The sequence below is a fragment of the Chenopodium quinoa genome, unplaced genomic scaffold (assembly GCF_001683475.1).
Source record: "Chenopodium quinoa cultivar QQ74 unplaced genomic scaffold, ASM168347v1, whole genome shotgun sequence".
Classification (NCBI taxonomy): Eukaryota; Viridiplantae; Streptophyta; class Magnoliopsida; order Caryophyllales; family Amaranthaceae; genus Chenopodium; species Chenopodium quinoa.
Genome location: NW_018743574.1, coordinates 6,028,605 through 6,046,375, shown reverse-complemented (window position 1 = coordinate 6,046,375; position 17,771 = coordinate 6,028,605). Strand labels below are relative to the sequence as shown.

At 31.6% G+C, this 17,771-nt stretch overlaps 1 protein-coding gene across 4 annotated transcripts; it reads right to left on the bottom strand.

Annotated features, from left to right (window-relative positions):
* Window positions 1-8,910: 8,910 nt before the first annotated feature.
* LOC110682327 (OTU domain-containing protein 3-like) lies at window positions 8,911-16,778 on the bottom strand. Of its 4 annotated transcripts, XM_021858647.1 has the most exons (12): window positions 16,498-16,778; window positions 14,976-15,082; window positions 14,687-14,762; window positions 14,168-14,317; window positions 13,740-13,801; window positions 12,684-12,768; window positions 12,401-12,550; window positions 11,910-12,030; window positions 11,392-11,489; window positions 11,089-11,186; window positions 10,359-10,492; window positions 8,911-10,272 (listed from the first exon to the last, which is right to left on the bottom strand). In XM_021858647.1, exons 1-11 carry the CDS (start codon window positions 16,543-16,545, stop codon window positions 10,366-10,368), a joined length of 1,122 nt encoding a protein of 373 aa, XP_021714339.1. In that variant the 5' UTR covers window positions 16,546-16,778; the 3' UTR covers window positions 8,911-10,272; window positions 10,359-10,365. The 4 variants fall into 4 exon arrangements, with proteins under 4 accessions (XP_021714339.1, XP_021714338.1, XP_021714340.1 ...); XM_021858646.1 differs by having other exon boundaries at window positions 8,911-10,492; XM_021858648.1 differs by having other exon boundaries at window positions 8,911-10,492; window positions 11,916-12,030; window positions 16,498-16,777.
* Window positions 16,779-17,771: the final 993 nt, after the last annotated feature.

Here is a 17,771-nt window from a genome sequence, read left to right as displayed (position 1 = left end):
AAAACTGACGGGTGTCTAATTACCCTATCTTATTGTGTCTGTAGCATGGATTATATCCACATTTACAGAGTTGATATCTAAATAATAAACCTTGTAAAATTTATGTTGAATTGATTGATTTATCTAGATATATAAGGTAATTGAGAATACATCTTAAAATGATTCAATCTAAGTAGATTCAAATTAAGGTTTGTACTGATTTACTGAATTGAACTGGACTGAATTATACTAATTGAAGCTGAACTGAACTGAAATTAAGCTGCAGAAAATAGGTCCTAGACGATTCATCATAGAATACAATTTGAACAAAAATTTACCCAAATTAAAGCTGAATAATAAACTAGGGTCAGATCTAGTCATCAACATAGAATGTGCTCGAATATGAATTTTTATTTAGTTTATTTTAATGTAATAACTAAGTAGATTTTTATGCAAAGTGACGATATTTTATATTAAACAATAATTAAACGACTTTAAGCAATCTTCATAAGCTGTCTCTAGATTAGGATTGGACCAATTCTATCTTGATTAGAACAATATAAGTATTAATGTACTATCATTAGTATATCTAATTTTTTGGAATATAAAAATGGCCACTATATCAACTGAGCATGCATGTCTAATCTCTCTTACTTAGGTATAATCCGACATGTAATGTTTAATAAATTCTAATTCGAGTGATGAGGTCATTGCGGTCGTCATTTGAGAAATTGTTTAGTGCCAAAAATATATAAAGGGTCTCTGTCATAGGACGAATGCACAAGTTTGGTTCGAAATATTTAAATGTACGACTTTTTTTTGGGTTAAGGTGTAAAATTCTTATTATTATATGTTTCAAATGGTACAACAAATCTTAAAATTTTTAGGAAAACAAAGTTTAAGGGGTACCACATTAATTAGACCCCATAATCAAATTAGCTGCCGGTCGTTGATATAATATTTTTTGTAGTCGATAAAGCACGACAAATCCAACTTTATGCCGGTTTAGAGGGGAAATTAGGGCAATGACATTCATTTTTCTAATTGAGTAATTCACAAAAATGTACTCTATCTCTCGGAGTACTATATTTCTTAAGTTCAAGTACACATATAGGGGTTATCAAAAATATTGGGTACCATAATCAGAGCCAAAACCGATAAATAACTATTATTAGTAGAATTGATACTAGAATTTGTTTATAGCCATATTTTTTTATATCCTTTATCTATCAGGTGTTCATTGAAGCTGATTTCGAAACAATAATGAACTTAAAATGATGGATCTAGAAATTAAATGCTCACAAAATATTAGTCTTATACTCTTATACTAAGAAAAAGTTATTAGTACCAACAAAATAGTTCTTAACTTCTTATGCTCCGTCCATCTCAAAAAAGTTAGATATAGTTGTCACTAAATAGTCGGTGATCTTTTGAAGGGAACTATAGCTCCTCACCTAAGGGCACTGTAACTTGACCATGCATTCTAGCTAGGGAGATGCGTTGCCTCAAAATGGTTTAGGAGATTTAATTAAGATTCCGTCCCTCATACATATGAGCTCTTTCAACACGCATGTCATGTAGATTGTAAAACACTTCATCACTTCACCTAGCTTTTAATTTATCCGTCATTTATTGAAATAGACAGTAAAAGGAGCAACATATCCTATATTAATCCAAACAACATTTCATCACCATATCACTCATCAGTTTCTACTCTTTATTTAATTTCATTACAATGTTCAATAGTTTAAACGGAACTACTTCTTTAGTCTTATTTATTTTTTCCACGTATAATTAAGGCCATGATTATTATTCTTAATGCTCCTGATTTTTCTAGTTAATCCATTATTTACTGGCCAAACACTTGGACGGAAATGGGGCAAAGAAGTAAAGGGATCCCATGATAAAATGAGTAATATCCAATAAATATCTGTGGATTTGATACATTAAGAAAAGGACGAAATTCAGAAGTATACTGTAAAAACTATACTAAATGGAAAACGAAATGACAATACTTGAACATGTACGTACAACTAGTGGACTGTCTAATTTATACCTCTGGTAACTTGACACTGAAAAGTACTGGCAATGATATAAAAACCTAGTTTGTGGAATTTTTACTGTACAATCTTAACCTGGATTCATGCGTCACAACATTATAACAGTATTTATATGATTTTATAAATTGTACAGTAAAATTATTTTTCTTTAAAAAAAAGCAGTGTTAATTAAATTACAACTCAAGTGGGGGACTGTCCAGTTGTATAGTATTTGGAGACACGAAGCAACATCTTTTGGTTACCCTTTAGATCCTTATCCTCTGCCAAGGATCTGCTACGACTATTTTACTCTGCTTCAATTCCCTTAATTTCACACTTTCACCTGTTCCTTTTTATTTTTTCGTATAGATTATCCAACATTTTAACTCTATAAATTTGATGATAATAGATATAGTATCTACAGTACATTAAACAAGAATTTCTATGCTGATTAAAAATATGATCTTATCATCGTTATACAAATATACTTATTATTTAGGGTCTATTTTGATTAACTGAACTTATTATTTAAGGTCTATTTTGATTGACTGAACTGAGCTGAACTGAATTGAACTTATTGGAGCTGAATTAAACTAAACTGAACTGAATATGTTATGAGAGAAGGAAATTAAGAACTGAACTACTGAACTGAAAATAATATGAAGAGAACATGCCCTTAATTTTTCATCTTTATATTAATTACATTAAAGAAATTTTTATGTCTTATTAATAATATCTCTTAGGTGCAATATAGGTAGTATAAATATCCTTTATAAGGTTTTTTTTTTTTTTTTTTTTTTTTTTTTTTTTTTTTTTTTTTTTAAGTCAATATAGAATCTAACAATTCGATTTACAATATATTTTTTTAAACTAGTAGAATAGAAAGAAATGTTAAATTGCTTAGCTTCATCAGCTACATATTTTACTTCTTTATCACAAAAAATTGTAGCAAACTCACACTAGTTAATGCACCAACTTAATTAAAAAAAATCTGTAATTATTATAAAATATAAAATTTACGTATATATACCATGAAACTAATTTAACAAGTATATAAGTCCATTATATAATTTGTTTGCAATATATTAGTAACAATAAAATAAAATAAGAACCTCAACAGTATAACTGTATAAGTTTGTGGTGGAGAAAGAAAAAGGATAATGTGTTACGAAGTTTTGGGACAATGACTTTAAATGCAAAGGTAAAAATTTGGGTCCACTAACAAAAAAATGAGAAAAGTATGAAAAAGATGGGGCATCTATTGGATGTTTTGGATTAGAGTAAATATAGTTTGTGTAGATTTTAGACCCCCAAACTTTCTTACCTTTTTGAGCTTGTGTTGTTTCTAATTTTCCACAAATAGGGTTTGCTTCTATACGAGGGAATCGATTTTCTTATCGATTTATTATATTGATTTTGCTATATCAAAATTGAGTGGCTTTGTAATTAAATATGTAGACTTTTGCAATTTGTGTTAATGTGTGATTTGTGAAGCAGAAAAAATAGGGCAAATTTTGGAGGTTTATAGACATGAATCATGGAATATCTTTATTTCTACTTTCCCATTGATAATTTTAAGAGGGACCATTAAAATGATGGTGGTCCAATTCCTATAGGAAAAGTGTGGTTCATTTTTAGGTCAAGTTTTCACGAAAGAGAAATTTTTTTGTGCATAGGTTGAGATCCTGATAAACTTTTGCTATATTCGTAAGGTCACATTCAATTTGACTGATAATTATAAATTATTATTATTTACTTAAATGATTAATTAAAGGTAAAGCTTAATTAGACAAATCTATTCCTTGATTTTATAGTATATTTTCAAGTTTAGTTTGATTTAAAACACAAAGCTTTATTTTAACCATCGAAACATCTCTTATCCTTGATTTTTACACAATGTACTAGGATAAATGCTAGGTATTATAATATGAGTATAATTTTGCATACTAGCTCCCATGCATGCATATGTATTAGACAGGCACTTCATAATATATACTCCATTTTCCATCTTTTACATAATAAAAAATGATTTAAATATGATATTCCTTAGATTTTTACTCTACTAGTTTGCTTCTTCCCTAACTACTAAAAAATCATTATATTTTTAAAGGAGGAGAAAAGTTTTATTGAAACTATATCGTGCTCACTAGCTATAGCTTAAATTAGTATGGAAATACCATAAAAGAGAAAACTTCCCTATTTACATTTCATCATAACTTTATTGAAATGAACCTCCACTTTCTACATAAATGTATGCTCATTCATAAAGTTATAACTAGCTATAAATTTCATCATAACTTCCTTATTTAGGACAAACAATCATAAGAGCATACATGCATAAAACATTACAACCTACCTTTTCCATATAACCACTGATTTCAATTCTCAACTAAGATCACCGGGTAAACTAAAATGTACTCACTATGCTATGAAAATGAAAACCCTTGTCCCTTGGTACAAAATATTAGTGTTTTTCATGTATGCCGGGTCAGTTTGTTTGAATTAGATCCGTTTTAATTGTTTACATATGACTACTTATAAGTGTTTTGTGTTTCAATTATAGAGTATAGAACGAGATATTGTGTGTTTGCCTCTAATACGTCAAGTGTTTCAAATTTGGACATCATGGAAGGTAGCTCGATCTTACGGAGCTAGTATTACTTGATTTAATAAAAATATATTGTTTATATTACCAAAGTAAAAAAAAAAAAGAGTTATTTCATTGATGTTTTAATAAGAGTATAATGTACCAATTTACATTATCTTTACATTTGATTTTAACATACTCCGTATCGTATACGTAGTATTTTGTATTGTTATATATGTCACATACTTGTACTAATAAGTTATCAATAATTATTGCATTTATAACTTTTTTTTTTCCTCTGATTTTTATCCAAGGTTGCAAAATCTAACAATCAATTAATGTATTTTTTTAGCTAGACAATCAATTGCAAATTAAAAAATCAAAGGAATACGGTATAATGATAACCCGACACCTGTCCTTATAATAATTCTAAAAACTGTCATATAGCTCTTGAAAAAAGAACAATTGACAAAATAGAGGTAATTAAAAATTGATAAGTACTATAATTGGATGGGGCCTTGGTAATGGTAAGGACGATAGAGATATGAGCAATGTGATAAGAATTAATTGTAAGATTTGTGGTGTTCAGTGATGGATCGCTTTCTTCATTCATTTATCGTATGTCACAACTCTCCGTAGCTCTCCTCTTTTGTAACTTTCCCTTTTTAGGATATATCCTTCTTCTTTACTACTCACATCTTACCTTTATTTTTTTCATCTTCATCACCTGTAGTACTTACTGGATCCGTTCCTTTAATTTTACTCCCTTCACTCGTCACATTAATTGTCACAAACTACTTTAACATATACTTTTATTTACAGATAGTAATAAAATACAGTACACCGTATCAAATAATGCATGATATCTTATTTGAAGAGCAAAAGAGAAAAGAGAGGCCGGGAATCATTATAAAGCTAAGATTCTATCTCTCTAAAATTTATGGTCACATCGATAGTATTAGTATTAGTATGTAGTTCATCTGTCTAATTATGATTTGAATAGATCATATCACACACGCGACATTTATACAAGTCAACCAGATTCGGATTAGAACCTTAATGAGCAGTGAATGTGAAATCAGGAAAAATGTGTATTGCATGGATAATACATTAGTACTCATATTAAACTAGTAACGTATGTAGTACAACTTTCCCTATCTTATGTTCCTCTCAATGTAAATGTAATTGCAATATGCAAATGCAACGGACATGATTCATGTGTTCCCCACCACATTACCATATTTCCATTTATGGCATCCTCTTGGGTTTTGTCAAAAATGAAAATACCTAAATACCCACTCAATCAATTATTAGTTTGAATTGGTATAATTTATCATTTATCATACAATTGACACATACACCTAAGCTTCTTCTCACGGGCTTTCCTTAATTATATACAGTAGTACTACAACAACCACTTACATTATTTTTCTAGCTTTTGTATGTCACGTGCTTTTCAATCTATATGACATGCACGCTCCTTAAATTCTTTTATTTTTTTATTTAATTTTTTTTTTTTTTTTTATATAGGTTGATTGATTTGTATTCGAATGATTCTTGGAGGGTTTGAAGAGTTGAAAGTTGGGCTTTTGACAGCTGTCTCTTAGTCGATCATGAATTATTATGGGTTTTAATTATTTTATCTACAATTGAAGTGTCATTTTCGGATAAGTAATAAGGAATTTTCCATGGTCATATACTACTCATATTCATATATAATTGAGTACAATTATAATACATTTATATGCAGTATACAACACTTATATAAGTGACAAATAAATACAGTAAATAAAAGGATAAATAAAGGTAATTATGTATATGAAAGCAAACATTTTAACGAAGACATAATAGTGTGATTGAATTGTTGACAAAATATATCTTTGAAAATGAAATTTTCTTGAGAGTGAAAAAAGACAACTTTATTAAATTGATTTTTATAACACAGCAATTTGAACTTCAAACGAACGTCGGCTGATTCTTGAGACTCAATGAAATTGTTGCATGTCCATTCAAACAAATAATTTACTACGTTTTTGTCATATGAATTGAAGATTTAAATTTTATTGGTTAAAACTAATCTAAATAAATTAAATATAATTATGTTAAAGTGAGAAAGAACATGGGCTGTTAGTTGTAAGCAGCAGGGAAATATTACAATTTGTAAATTTGTTTGGCTACTCTGAAAATAGAATATATATAGATGTATCCAAAAATTTGACATTCCTTATTAAAAGCTTGTTATATAATGAATTTAATAAAGTTGATATTCTTTGAGTAACAAGTAAAATATCTACTATCTTCCTTAGAAGTGGAAGTAGTAGTACAAAGTAAAGGAGGTTGATTCGCCAACAATAACATGCACGTCTAAGCCAAACAAGTTTGGTGCCAATTAATGTTACAGCTTGGTTGTCCACACTTGTTTGTGGGAAATTGGGGAACCCTTTTCATTCACAATTTATTGCTTTAACCTCACGACAAAATTGTAGTGGCCTAGGTTGTTTCCTTAGCACCCGTCTATGGTCACAGTAGAGAGAATGCAATCAATTTTCGCTGATAATTTCTCGTCTTTTTTGACAATTATTGGTACCTTAAGGTAATACGTGCGTTTTTAAATTATGACCTAACCGACCTGTTGGATAATCGGTAATCAGTATTGGCTGGATCATATAATTTTGATCATTTAATTCAAAACTATATAACTACATACATTAACTATTTTCTTATGTTGCGCGTGAAAAAGATGTAGGTGTTACAGGCGTAACATATGATAATTTTCAAAAAATTTAACCCATACTCATGGATGATTAATTCAATCATTGTGAATCATGAATCATACCTCCACTCAAATATATCCCTTTCCAACAAGAAGTAACTGACATAAACTCATAGACAAAAATTAAAGAAGGTTTGCCAACTTGAGCAAGCTACTTATTAAGGCTACAAATGCCATAACATGAAATAGTTATGAAACGTCGAGTTTTTGGGCCTACTGTTATTATGAAAAAAAAAACATCAGTTGTTATCCAACCGTATTCATAAAAACACTTTCAACAACCCACATGATAATTATAAGGATGTTAATTTGCTACACTTAAAGATTCCTAGGCCTAGATTTTGTTTGAGGATATGTCATAAAATGGTATGATCGTATGTATAAATGGCTTCCTAGATACTAGGGAATTAGGGAGTACTCCGTGAGAGATAATATCTTTATCTCAAAATGTATGAAAACGATCAAGGTCTCTAAGGGAAGAGTTTAACATGAAGAATCCGATTGCAGAGTATTTAATAATATTTTACCATTAATTTGTCAAAATTATTACTTCGTAATTACCGTAATTACTATAAATTATTGCGAGATATTTTTATTGTCTAAAAACCTAAACAAAGGGCCAGTTTTTATTTTGATAATTGTAAGAAGTCAAATTAATGGTACATTCTATTCACTTGATTTTCCATTATATGAACTTATCTGATCTTATTAGAGCTTATTTTAACTTAGGTCTTGTTCACATTTACTAAACTGAGCTAAGCTGAACTGAATAGAACTGAAATGAATATTTTTTGAGAAAAGGAAATTAAGAGCTAAAGTAAACTGAACTGATTGGAGATGAACTAGACTGAACTGATCTGAAATTAAGTTGAAGTGAACATGCCCTTATTTGAACTTATTAGCCTTTTACAGAACTTATTTTAGTTATAAATTGAACTTAGATAGCCCTGATTAACACTTATTACAACTTATCTGAACTTGTTTTTTCCCTAAACTGACCGTACATAAAATTAAGATAGAGAGATAGTATATTTAGGAGTAGTATGACGCAATATTAGTCTTGTCCAAAGTTTTTTGTCAACCTTTTTATTACACAAAGTTTGATCCCCTCCACCAAAATTTGCTTTTAATTTTTGAGAAGACAACCACAATTAGCTTTCACTTTCAAATATCTCAACCATTTGCAATCAGCTTTATAACACTCCGTACAGTTTACTTAAAATGTTAATTATTGTACATTTACCTTAATTTATAAGAACACATTATAGTTGCAAATTGAATCTTTAATAGTCTATATTGAATTATTGATCTTTGATGGTATAATTTAGTCTAATCTGTCTAAGCTTTTATAAAGTAAAGTACTAATCCTTCAATCAAAAACATAACAACAAGTCAACAATAGTTATAAATAGAATCATTGATAGCCAATATTGACATAGATTATATTTACTACATATATCACCACTTCTACAAAGTAAAGTACTATCCTTTTATCTGAAATGATCAACAACTAACTGAGGTCATGGAAATAATTTTTTTTTTTTTTTTAAAGTATACTAAACCTGATTTAGTCACACCAATTGGATTTAATAACTCTATTACAAGGGAGATAATTAGTTATTGATGTCTAACAATTCACCATTTATAAGACAAATAAAGCATAACTGTGATGGGTCATGACTCATGATACTGTTTTCATTGGTATGTAAGTACAAATTATGGTATCAAATAGCCGTTATAGGGCCTATAATTTTGAAAGTGGCCCTAAACAGTTTTAGCCAGATTAAGGAATTGACCTTTTATTTAAAGGTCAATAGGTCATAGACCTTAAACCAATAGAAATTGAAATTGAAAAAATAAATTAAATACTGGCACCAACTACTGAAAAATAAGTCCACTTTGCTACTGTCCCACCACAGTTGTTAGTCACTGTTAATCACTTTAGCATCTTTTCAGTGCCCTCTAAATATGGGATGGCAAAATTAAGGTTGTGCTCACCTGGATTAAAAGGAAATAGATTTTGATTTCCTTTTTCTTTTTTCCTTTTCCTACTATATATTCTTTCTTGGAAACTGTACCTTTAGAAGTACAATACTAGTAGTACACTAGTACTTGAATTAATGACTACACAAACACACTTCGGAAATTGATTTTGGTACACCATTAACTGATTTTGACACACCCCTATGTGAGAAGAGCATCTCACATAGATGTGTGCCAAAATCATTTCATTTCCTCAGTTTTTTTATTAATCATGATCTCTACACATGACAATTCAGTATAATTTTAATACCTAAGAACACTCGAGTTTAATTTACTTCAAGAAGTGCCGGCTAATGTACAACTTTAGTTATGCAATCAACAATCTTCACAAGGAGGTAAAAACTAAAAGAATCATGAACATCCCAGAGATGCCAACATCAATTTCCGAAGAGGAACTAAGTATTGAAAACCAAATTCTTTTGAGTTAATGCAATCAGCCAAAAGCCAAACATCATAACCTCGTATCACTGGTCACTGACTCACTGCAATCTTAGTGTCAGTTCGTTCTACTTGTTATAATTACAAAAAGAATCATGAACATCCCAGAGATGCCAACATCTAGTCACAACCGTCGAGCGTTAGTTGTATTAATGTAATACGGAAACATTCTACGCTACAAGCCTACAACAATCACAACAATGCCTTTTTCCACAGATTTCATGGGTAATTGGCGTGTTTATAATACGGAGTATGGTGTACCACACTGCATATAATAAGGCACACATGACACATATGAGAACTGAAATTTCGAATTCTAGCAGGATATTACGTAGATAAGATAAGCATGTTGCCAAAAAGGATTTGTGATTGAAGAGGAGTAATTTTCAAGCAGAAGTTTTATATAACACCATCTGCGGGAAACAAAATGGTTTTTTCTCAAATAGGAGATACACAAGAATAATGTTGAAGCTATAAAAAAAGATAAAATATGAAATACCTTTAAATCAGATACACAATGCACCCATATCAGGCAAATTATTGTTTGACCCACAGGAACCTGCTTTGGTAATTGGTATAACCTTCTTCCTTTGCTTCCCTCTTTTACTCCTTCTAGCATGAACTTCGTTGTCACTGATGACACCATTGAAATAATTAGGATTAAAATTAAGAGGCATCAGCTGGATAAATTTCTTCATAAAAATAGATGCTACGGCGGCTGCACCTCAAAAGCATGCAGCCAAAATTTGAGAAGAAAGTGCTCTCATTTGAAACAAGAACCTCAAGGAGATAAAATTCTTCAACCAACCATTCCACTACCCTAGGTAAGATTACCTACATAAATTCCTGATGTGCAAATAGCTTTAAAGTTTTTAATACTACTATATAGTTTGAGTTAGATTGTAATTTCCCAGCTCTTAGCAACATCTATAGAATATACTATCTTCCCCGGGTCTTAGCAACTCGAAACATACTAACTCCCCTTATCCTAGTTAAGATTTGGGGAAGATTATTCTATGTCTATAGAATAAAAAGAAAAAAAAAACTCCATTGCTCTTAGCAACTCAAAAATGCTAACTTCCTGTTAAGTATAGGACAGTGACTAAGGCAATAAACTTGAATTTCTGACAGCTAGAAAAGATTAACACATGGCATTACCAGCATAAATCAGATTGAATTAAATAACACAATGCACAGGATTTCTGAAAAAATCAGTTTAAAGAGCATACACTACAGCTTTAGAACAGGTTTTGCCAGAAGCTGCTCCACAACACGCCTTATATTTTTTCTTTGATCCACAAGGGCAAACCTTATTATTGGGAATTTTCTGCGATTGTCAAAGAAAACTGTCAACAAACTGAAACCCCATCCTAAGAGAATCATATAGTATAAGAAACAGAACGTGTTCTAACTGCAATTTGAGATAGGGAAGTAAGCATGATTTGACCAACCCACTCCACATTTCGGAAAAAGGAGGGACTAGGGAAGGGGAAGGAGAAATAGAGTAGAATAGAAGAGAATAGATAGAGCACCTTGTCAACCTTGCTAGAAATGTCAGTTGAATGTTCTAGTATCTCTAAAGGAACTCTGTTTTCCACATGGTTATCAGATTTTGTACTTTCATCTTCGCCTGGATGTATAGGGATGGAAACAAAATCAGAAATGTAGAATATGGAAGCAAAAGGATACTTAGAATAAGTTGAATCCACAATGAAAAAAATTCTTTGTGGCAGCAAAATATACACTAATATACTATGGCTAAGTTGTTCCTAGTTTGGTGCCCTTCACAAGGTTCGGATATATTTGCTGCAATTCTGTTCGTAAATCTAACAAACTTCTACAAAAGGCCGAGTCCTAGACTATCAGTAGTTGTGGAAATTTTTGCCTAGGAATCCCAAGTGATAACACTCTGAGAACTTTGCGGTCTATGTAACTGTCATACGCTCAGCTACCGAACACTCTACCATAACATAAGACCGAGTTGTTTAAAGCCACAAATTATAAGGTTGTGGCATTGCTTTGATATCTGTTATATCCTACAAATACCAACCATTACCAATTTTATCATTTTCATGACAAACACCATTTTCCTCTAATGTTTCTCCAGCTTCTTGTTCTGCTATCAAGAACTCAGTTGCAGCATCAACATCACCATCCACTTGCAATAAAACCTGCAGGGTTTTGAATAAAATAAAGTGCATGTTACTAAAAGTCCCATTACAATATAATCCCCAAGCAATATGACATTCAAGTTTTGCAGGCTCAATGATTGCAACATAGGTAATCATCACTAAGCCAGAAAATTGGTTTATGAAAGTTCCATTACAGAAATGAATAGAGGAATCTAATCCCCATACCACGTAATCATGTTCAAATTCAGAGTATCAAACCCAATTTCACCCTTGTCATTAGTGCTCCTAGGTTTTCAGAATTTTAAATGCACTACCTTATATTCTCAAAAAAAATGTTAGCTAAAATGATAGGAAGAAAATCATGTCAGCTGAACAAAAAACATAAAATGCATTTTAAAAGGTGTATTACCTGCTTAACCTTTTCAGCATCATCACAACCACTGCCTGCCATGACCATTTTAAGGGCTCCTTCGTAAACAGCAATATTTGAATGTTTTGCTTTTGATTGACTGCCTGCAGATTTTGCTTGTTGTGCACTTGCTGTAATATTATCATCAGCCTATTTAAGTAACCAAAAAAAAAAGGAAAAAAAACACACACACACACACACAAATTTTTTCCTCAGCAGAGTGCTAAATTATAAAATGTGAAACGTAAGGGCCAACAGACTTTGAAAAAGAGGGGAGGAGGACCTTAATCATGATAGGCTTAGCAGGTCCGCTGCACTGATCTTCCTTTAATCTTAAGCTGTTGTAGTGCTCTCCGTCGTGATAAGACCTACATAATTAATGTAGGCCATGTTGGTGAATATCATCAAAAGGTCATCAAGTCTGTATACAATTATACTGCAAGTGCAACAAGACGACACCATTTTTTCAAAATACTTAACAAAGTGAATTGGAAGGAAATGAAAGAGGCTGGTACATAAAATCAACATGTACCCCCTGCCTTCTTCTTTAATAATTCATTTAAGGAGGAGGGTTTTTCAAGGGAAGATGTACAAAGTAGATTGGGCAGAATAAAATCCATATGTCCTCTATTGAACCTGGGTTTTGAGAAACAAGTTGTAATATTAGTTTGTGTGCGCGTGTGTGTGCTATAAGGGAAAATAGGACTTCTCTTCCATCCTGTAAATCTGCACAAGAGTTGGGAGTGGTCTGATGAGATCATCCCAGTTCATAATATGACAATAAGAATCTAATGGAGTTTGGTCGATTCCGAAGCTTTCACAGATATTGGTTTTTCTCGGCAAAATAAATGAAATTCAATAAAAGGGTTAAGTCCTCTTACTCATCTATGCATCTTGGAACCCTTGGAGGTAGGTTGGATGGTGGATCAGCTACTTACAGGTTTTCTAATGGTGGAACAGAACAGGTATGAGTTTTCTCCAAACTCCAAAGACAGCCATGTACTGCTTATGTGTCTAAGTCACAGATACAGTGTTAAAAATTTCACTTCAATCCAATTATTTTCTAAAAACAGGAGCCTTCATGTCTATGATTTTTCCAGAGGGTGTAAATGTTAGAGTGGTGTGGTGTACTATCCAATGCATAAATTTATGTCCCAAATTTGGAGCAGCGCTACGAGCGTATTGAAGGTTTTAATATACTTTAATGACAGCAGTAGTCAATCAACCACACAAAGTACCAGACTACGAGATTACAAAGCCCAGGGGAATTTTATTTTATTTAAAAAAAAAGTGTCCATACCTATAAACATAAAGTGTAAAATAAGATAAAATCACTTACAGATGAATCATGCATGCCCCCTGGTCATCAAAATTCCGTATGTACCATCGAGGTGACATATGCTGAAATATGAACGCAATGGAAATGTAATATTCAGTATGGTTGCAGAAATGCAGAGGCAATCTAGAAATGCCATGCAAAACTCCAGCTAAAGTATGTATTAAAAACAAACAACAATGTATGTTTGTTAAAAGATTCACCTTCACCTTTTGAAATAAGAGAATGAGAATAAAAAGTTTTGATGGATCAGGAGTTGACAAACAAATTTTGTATAATACAGATGAGCATTACCATTGAAGCAGAAATGCAGTCAAAGAAAGCCCACAAATATTTCAATAAGCAAGGAAAAGAAAAATTCTGGATACATAAGAAGGCATAGGAAAAGATTCATCTGATTTTAGGGAACTGAGGAAGAAGGAAGGCCTTACACGATGAATACAGATGTTAGTATGAGTCACAAGGGAAGCTGCTTGCAATTCCATATGTCCAGCCCACGTGCCATCCTTTCCCATGGACTGGCAGTATTCATCAAAAGGGACATCATCCTCGATAAATGGCTCAAATAGTTCACGATTTTTCTGTATAACATTGAACAAAAAGTAAGTACTTCTGATTTGCTCTCAAATGATTATAATGACCATAAACACTTATCCAGAAATTTTGCTGATTTGGAACTTTTCCAGCCCACAGCAAAGTTTCATTGTAGATGATAACAATGGGCTGAATTTGGGAAAGATAACTCTGATTAAGCACATGTAACTATATAAGCTAGACAACAGCAACACAAAGGAACAATTATAAGCTTTCATCTTAAGATCTTCTATAATGTGTCTCAGCAGCATGGCACTGGTGGCTGGCATATGTGATAAAAACAAAATTTGAATTCTCAAATTAATGATGTTATGAATGGAGGGAAAACTACCTACTACAGTTACGTACTTGCATACCTCAATATACTGCACAACCATACGACGATACTTTTCATGTTCCTCTTCATTGCCCTCCAACTGATCAGCCAATGCCCTGCAAGCTAGATAGGATCATCAACTAGCTAGTTTAGCGAGTGCATTGAAGGGGCTATGCATACCAAACAATTATCCCATGCAAATTCCACCCATGAAAATTCAAGAAACTAAGTGACAAATCAACACCAAGAAGTACACCCCACACAATTACACAAACCACGCATGTTGCAGTTAGACTGTTAGAAACAGAGAGCCTCCGTTAAACACTGACCTGAAGAAACAATTGCCATCAGCTGTCACTTGGATAATCTTCAAATCCAACAAATCAAGCTGAGCATGGAAGTTAGATATGTCACCCTGCTTTCCATGCTTTTTGGCCTGGCCACATTACAGATATGAGAATGAGATATACAAAAATCATAAACATGTCACTAAATCACCATCAAGGAACAGTAACAACCCAATGAACATATTATAACTATTTTTTGTAAGCATGACACACAAGTGGTCATAAATCATGGAAATGGTAGTGAATTTGTAGGTAAAACCAAAAAAAAAAAAAAAAAAAAAAAAAAACACGTTCACTACCTTCGTAATAGAACCCCATCCCAATACAACTATACAAGTGAATTTCTTCATGAATTTCCATTACCACTCAATACCACCTTGTGAATGGTAATGGATGGTAATGATATTTTATAAAGAAAATGAGGGTTTATAGATGACCTCACATTGTAATGACATTCAATTATTTTTTTGACAAAACTAAACACAAATTAATTATCCTTCCCAGGATTTATAATTGTCTACCAAATGTTCCATTAGGTCTTAGGTAAATCACTACAAATTTTCATTTAACCCTAAAAATTTATAAATTACAGCTCATAAGTAAACAATTTTTTATCATCAATTCAACAAACAAATCCAAAAATACCAATACCAAAGGAGATTTCAGGTGAGAAAAACACAATGCACATCAATATATGTTATTCTCACTCTTCATTACTCCAAAAGTCCAAAACCTAAGGAAATGACACATATATTAGCAACGCCCATCCTTTAGACATGCAAACATGTCAAACATAAAAATTACTCTACAATATGGCTAATTAATAGCTTGTGTGGTTGACATTTAAAAAAAAAATACTAGTACATGGAAAGTGAGTTCATGGGTGTAATTTTTGGTTGACAAAAACATGGGAAAGTGGAAGGTGTCGATTATTTCCCATCATCAAACCAAACACATTTTTAAACTTCCCGGTTCTTGATGGATCCAATACTTCCTATGTTCAACAAAACGATCACTACGTGTTTCAAAGTACAGTATAAGCTTCCGAGATTGGGGCAACTATATACCGTAAATCAGTACACCCAAATACCCAATAGATCAATCCTTTTCTTCTATATAACACCAGACTAGTAGCATAACAAAAGTAAACAAAATCAAACTAGTTGCAACTATAAATCAGAATACCCATTCAACAAATCAGCTATAAATCCTAAAAAAAACAAAGAAAAGAAATCAATTTCAGCGGGAAGCAACAGATGATAATTTATTCGAGTACTTGTATCAAAATTAAAACTAGTTACTAAATTCGTAAGCACTCGTAATAATAAAGGGAGAAAATCAACTACGAAGTACTCAACAAACATGAATTTAATTAAAGTTGAAGAAAAACATTGTTCCACATAATTAGTAAAAATAAAACAAAATTGCAACAAAATAAAAATTAAAAAAAATAAATAATAAATAAAGGCATGAAATCAGAGCAAGAATTGATCAAAAAAATTACATGTGATAGTTTCTTAGGTTTGGATTTTTTATGCTTGGCTTGAACCATCCTCTCACTGTATGATTTAGCTTCAAATCAACTTGTTTGATAAATTTCCGACGCTTTTTACAAAGCAACTGGATTTCCGACGCTTTTTGCAAAGCAAATTAGCAACTGAGCTCTCTGCTCTGTTGAATTGAACTAAATTACCAGGGAAGAAGAAAGAGGTAAACGAAGGAACCTGTTTCAAGAAAATTGTTTGGGCTGGTAAAGTGGTAAGTTAGGGTATATTGATCTGGGCCTTTATTCAAGTTAGCCCAATATTTTCGGTCTTTGAGATTATCTTATTGGGCCAACATCTCTTCTTATGCTAAGTTTATGGCCTTGTTTGGTTTGGATAGCTTTTCCTTTATTAAACCTATTTATTAGAGGTTAAATAGGTTTGACCAATATAAAAATATTAATTTGGATATTTGGTAAATAATTTATTCAAAAAGTTTTTTTTTAGTTTAAATATTTTTATTTTTTTTGAATCAAAGCTCTTTTTGAAAAGAAAAAAAAAATCAAAATAAGAGCTTTTTAAAATTAATTAGCTTATTGAACATTCATCTTTTTAGTTATTTCATACACTAAAACAGATATAGTATTTAATTCAGTTGTTTATCTTTAATTCAGTTGTTTGGAGTCATGTTAGATGGGATAAGAATGTTGTATTAGTGTTTTAGTCCATCTAATTCCTTTCAGTGTAGAACAAATATGGGAGAATCATTATCCATGTGAGGTTTCTCCTTATGTTTTGATGGATAAGTTATCAATTTAAGAAGAAAAAAAAAACACTAAAACAACTAACAATTAACCATTATTAACTAAACACTTATACATAAGACACACAACCATCAACTTAAAACCACTAACCAAAATATTAGAAACTATGACATACGAACAACAAGGTACCATGCAGAAGATTGGAAAGCAACCGAGAAAAGACTGCAAGGCAAATTGTCTTTTACAATTTACTTGCTACATGAGTACATCCCCTACATAAATTTTTATGTACATTCTTTCAAGTTTTAACTATTTATCAAGTTAAAACAAACTATCATAATATTTTCAAAATTGTAAATTTACAATAAATGTAAAGACCTATTAGACTATCAATAGATAACCAGCTCACGCGATAAATTATATCACTTTATTTGTTTTATATAATTTTGAAGCAATTTAACTAGTACACTTGTTTATATCGTTAATACTGACTCCGATGCGTATTGATAAAAATTATGAAGGAGTTACGT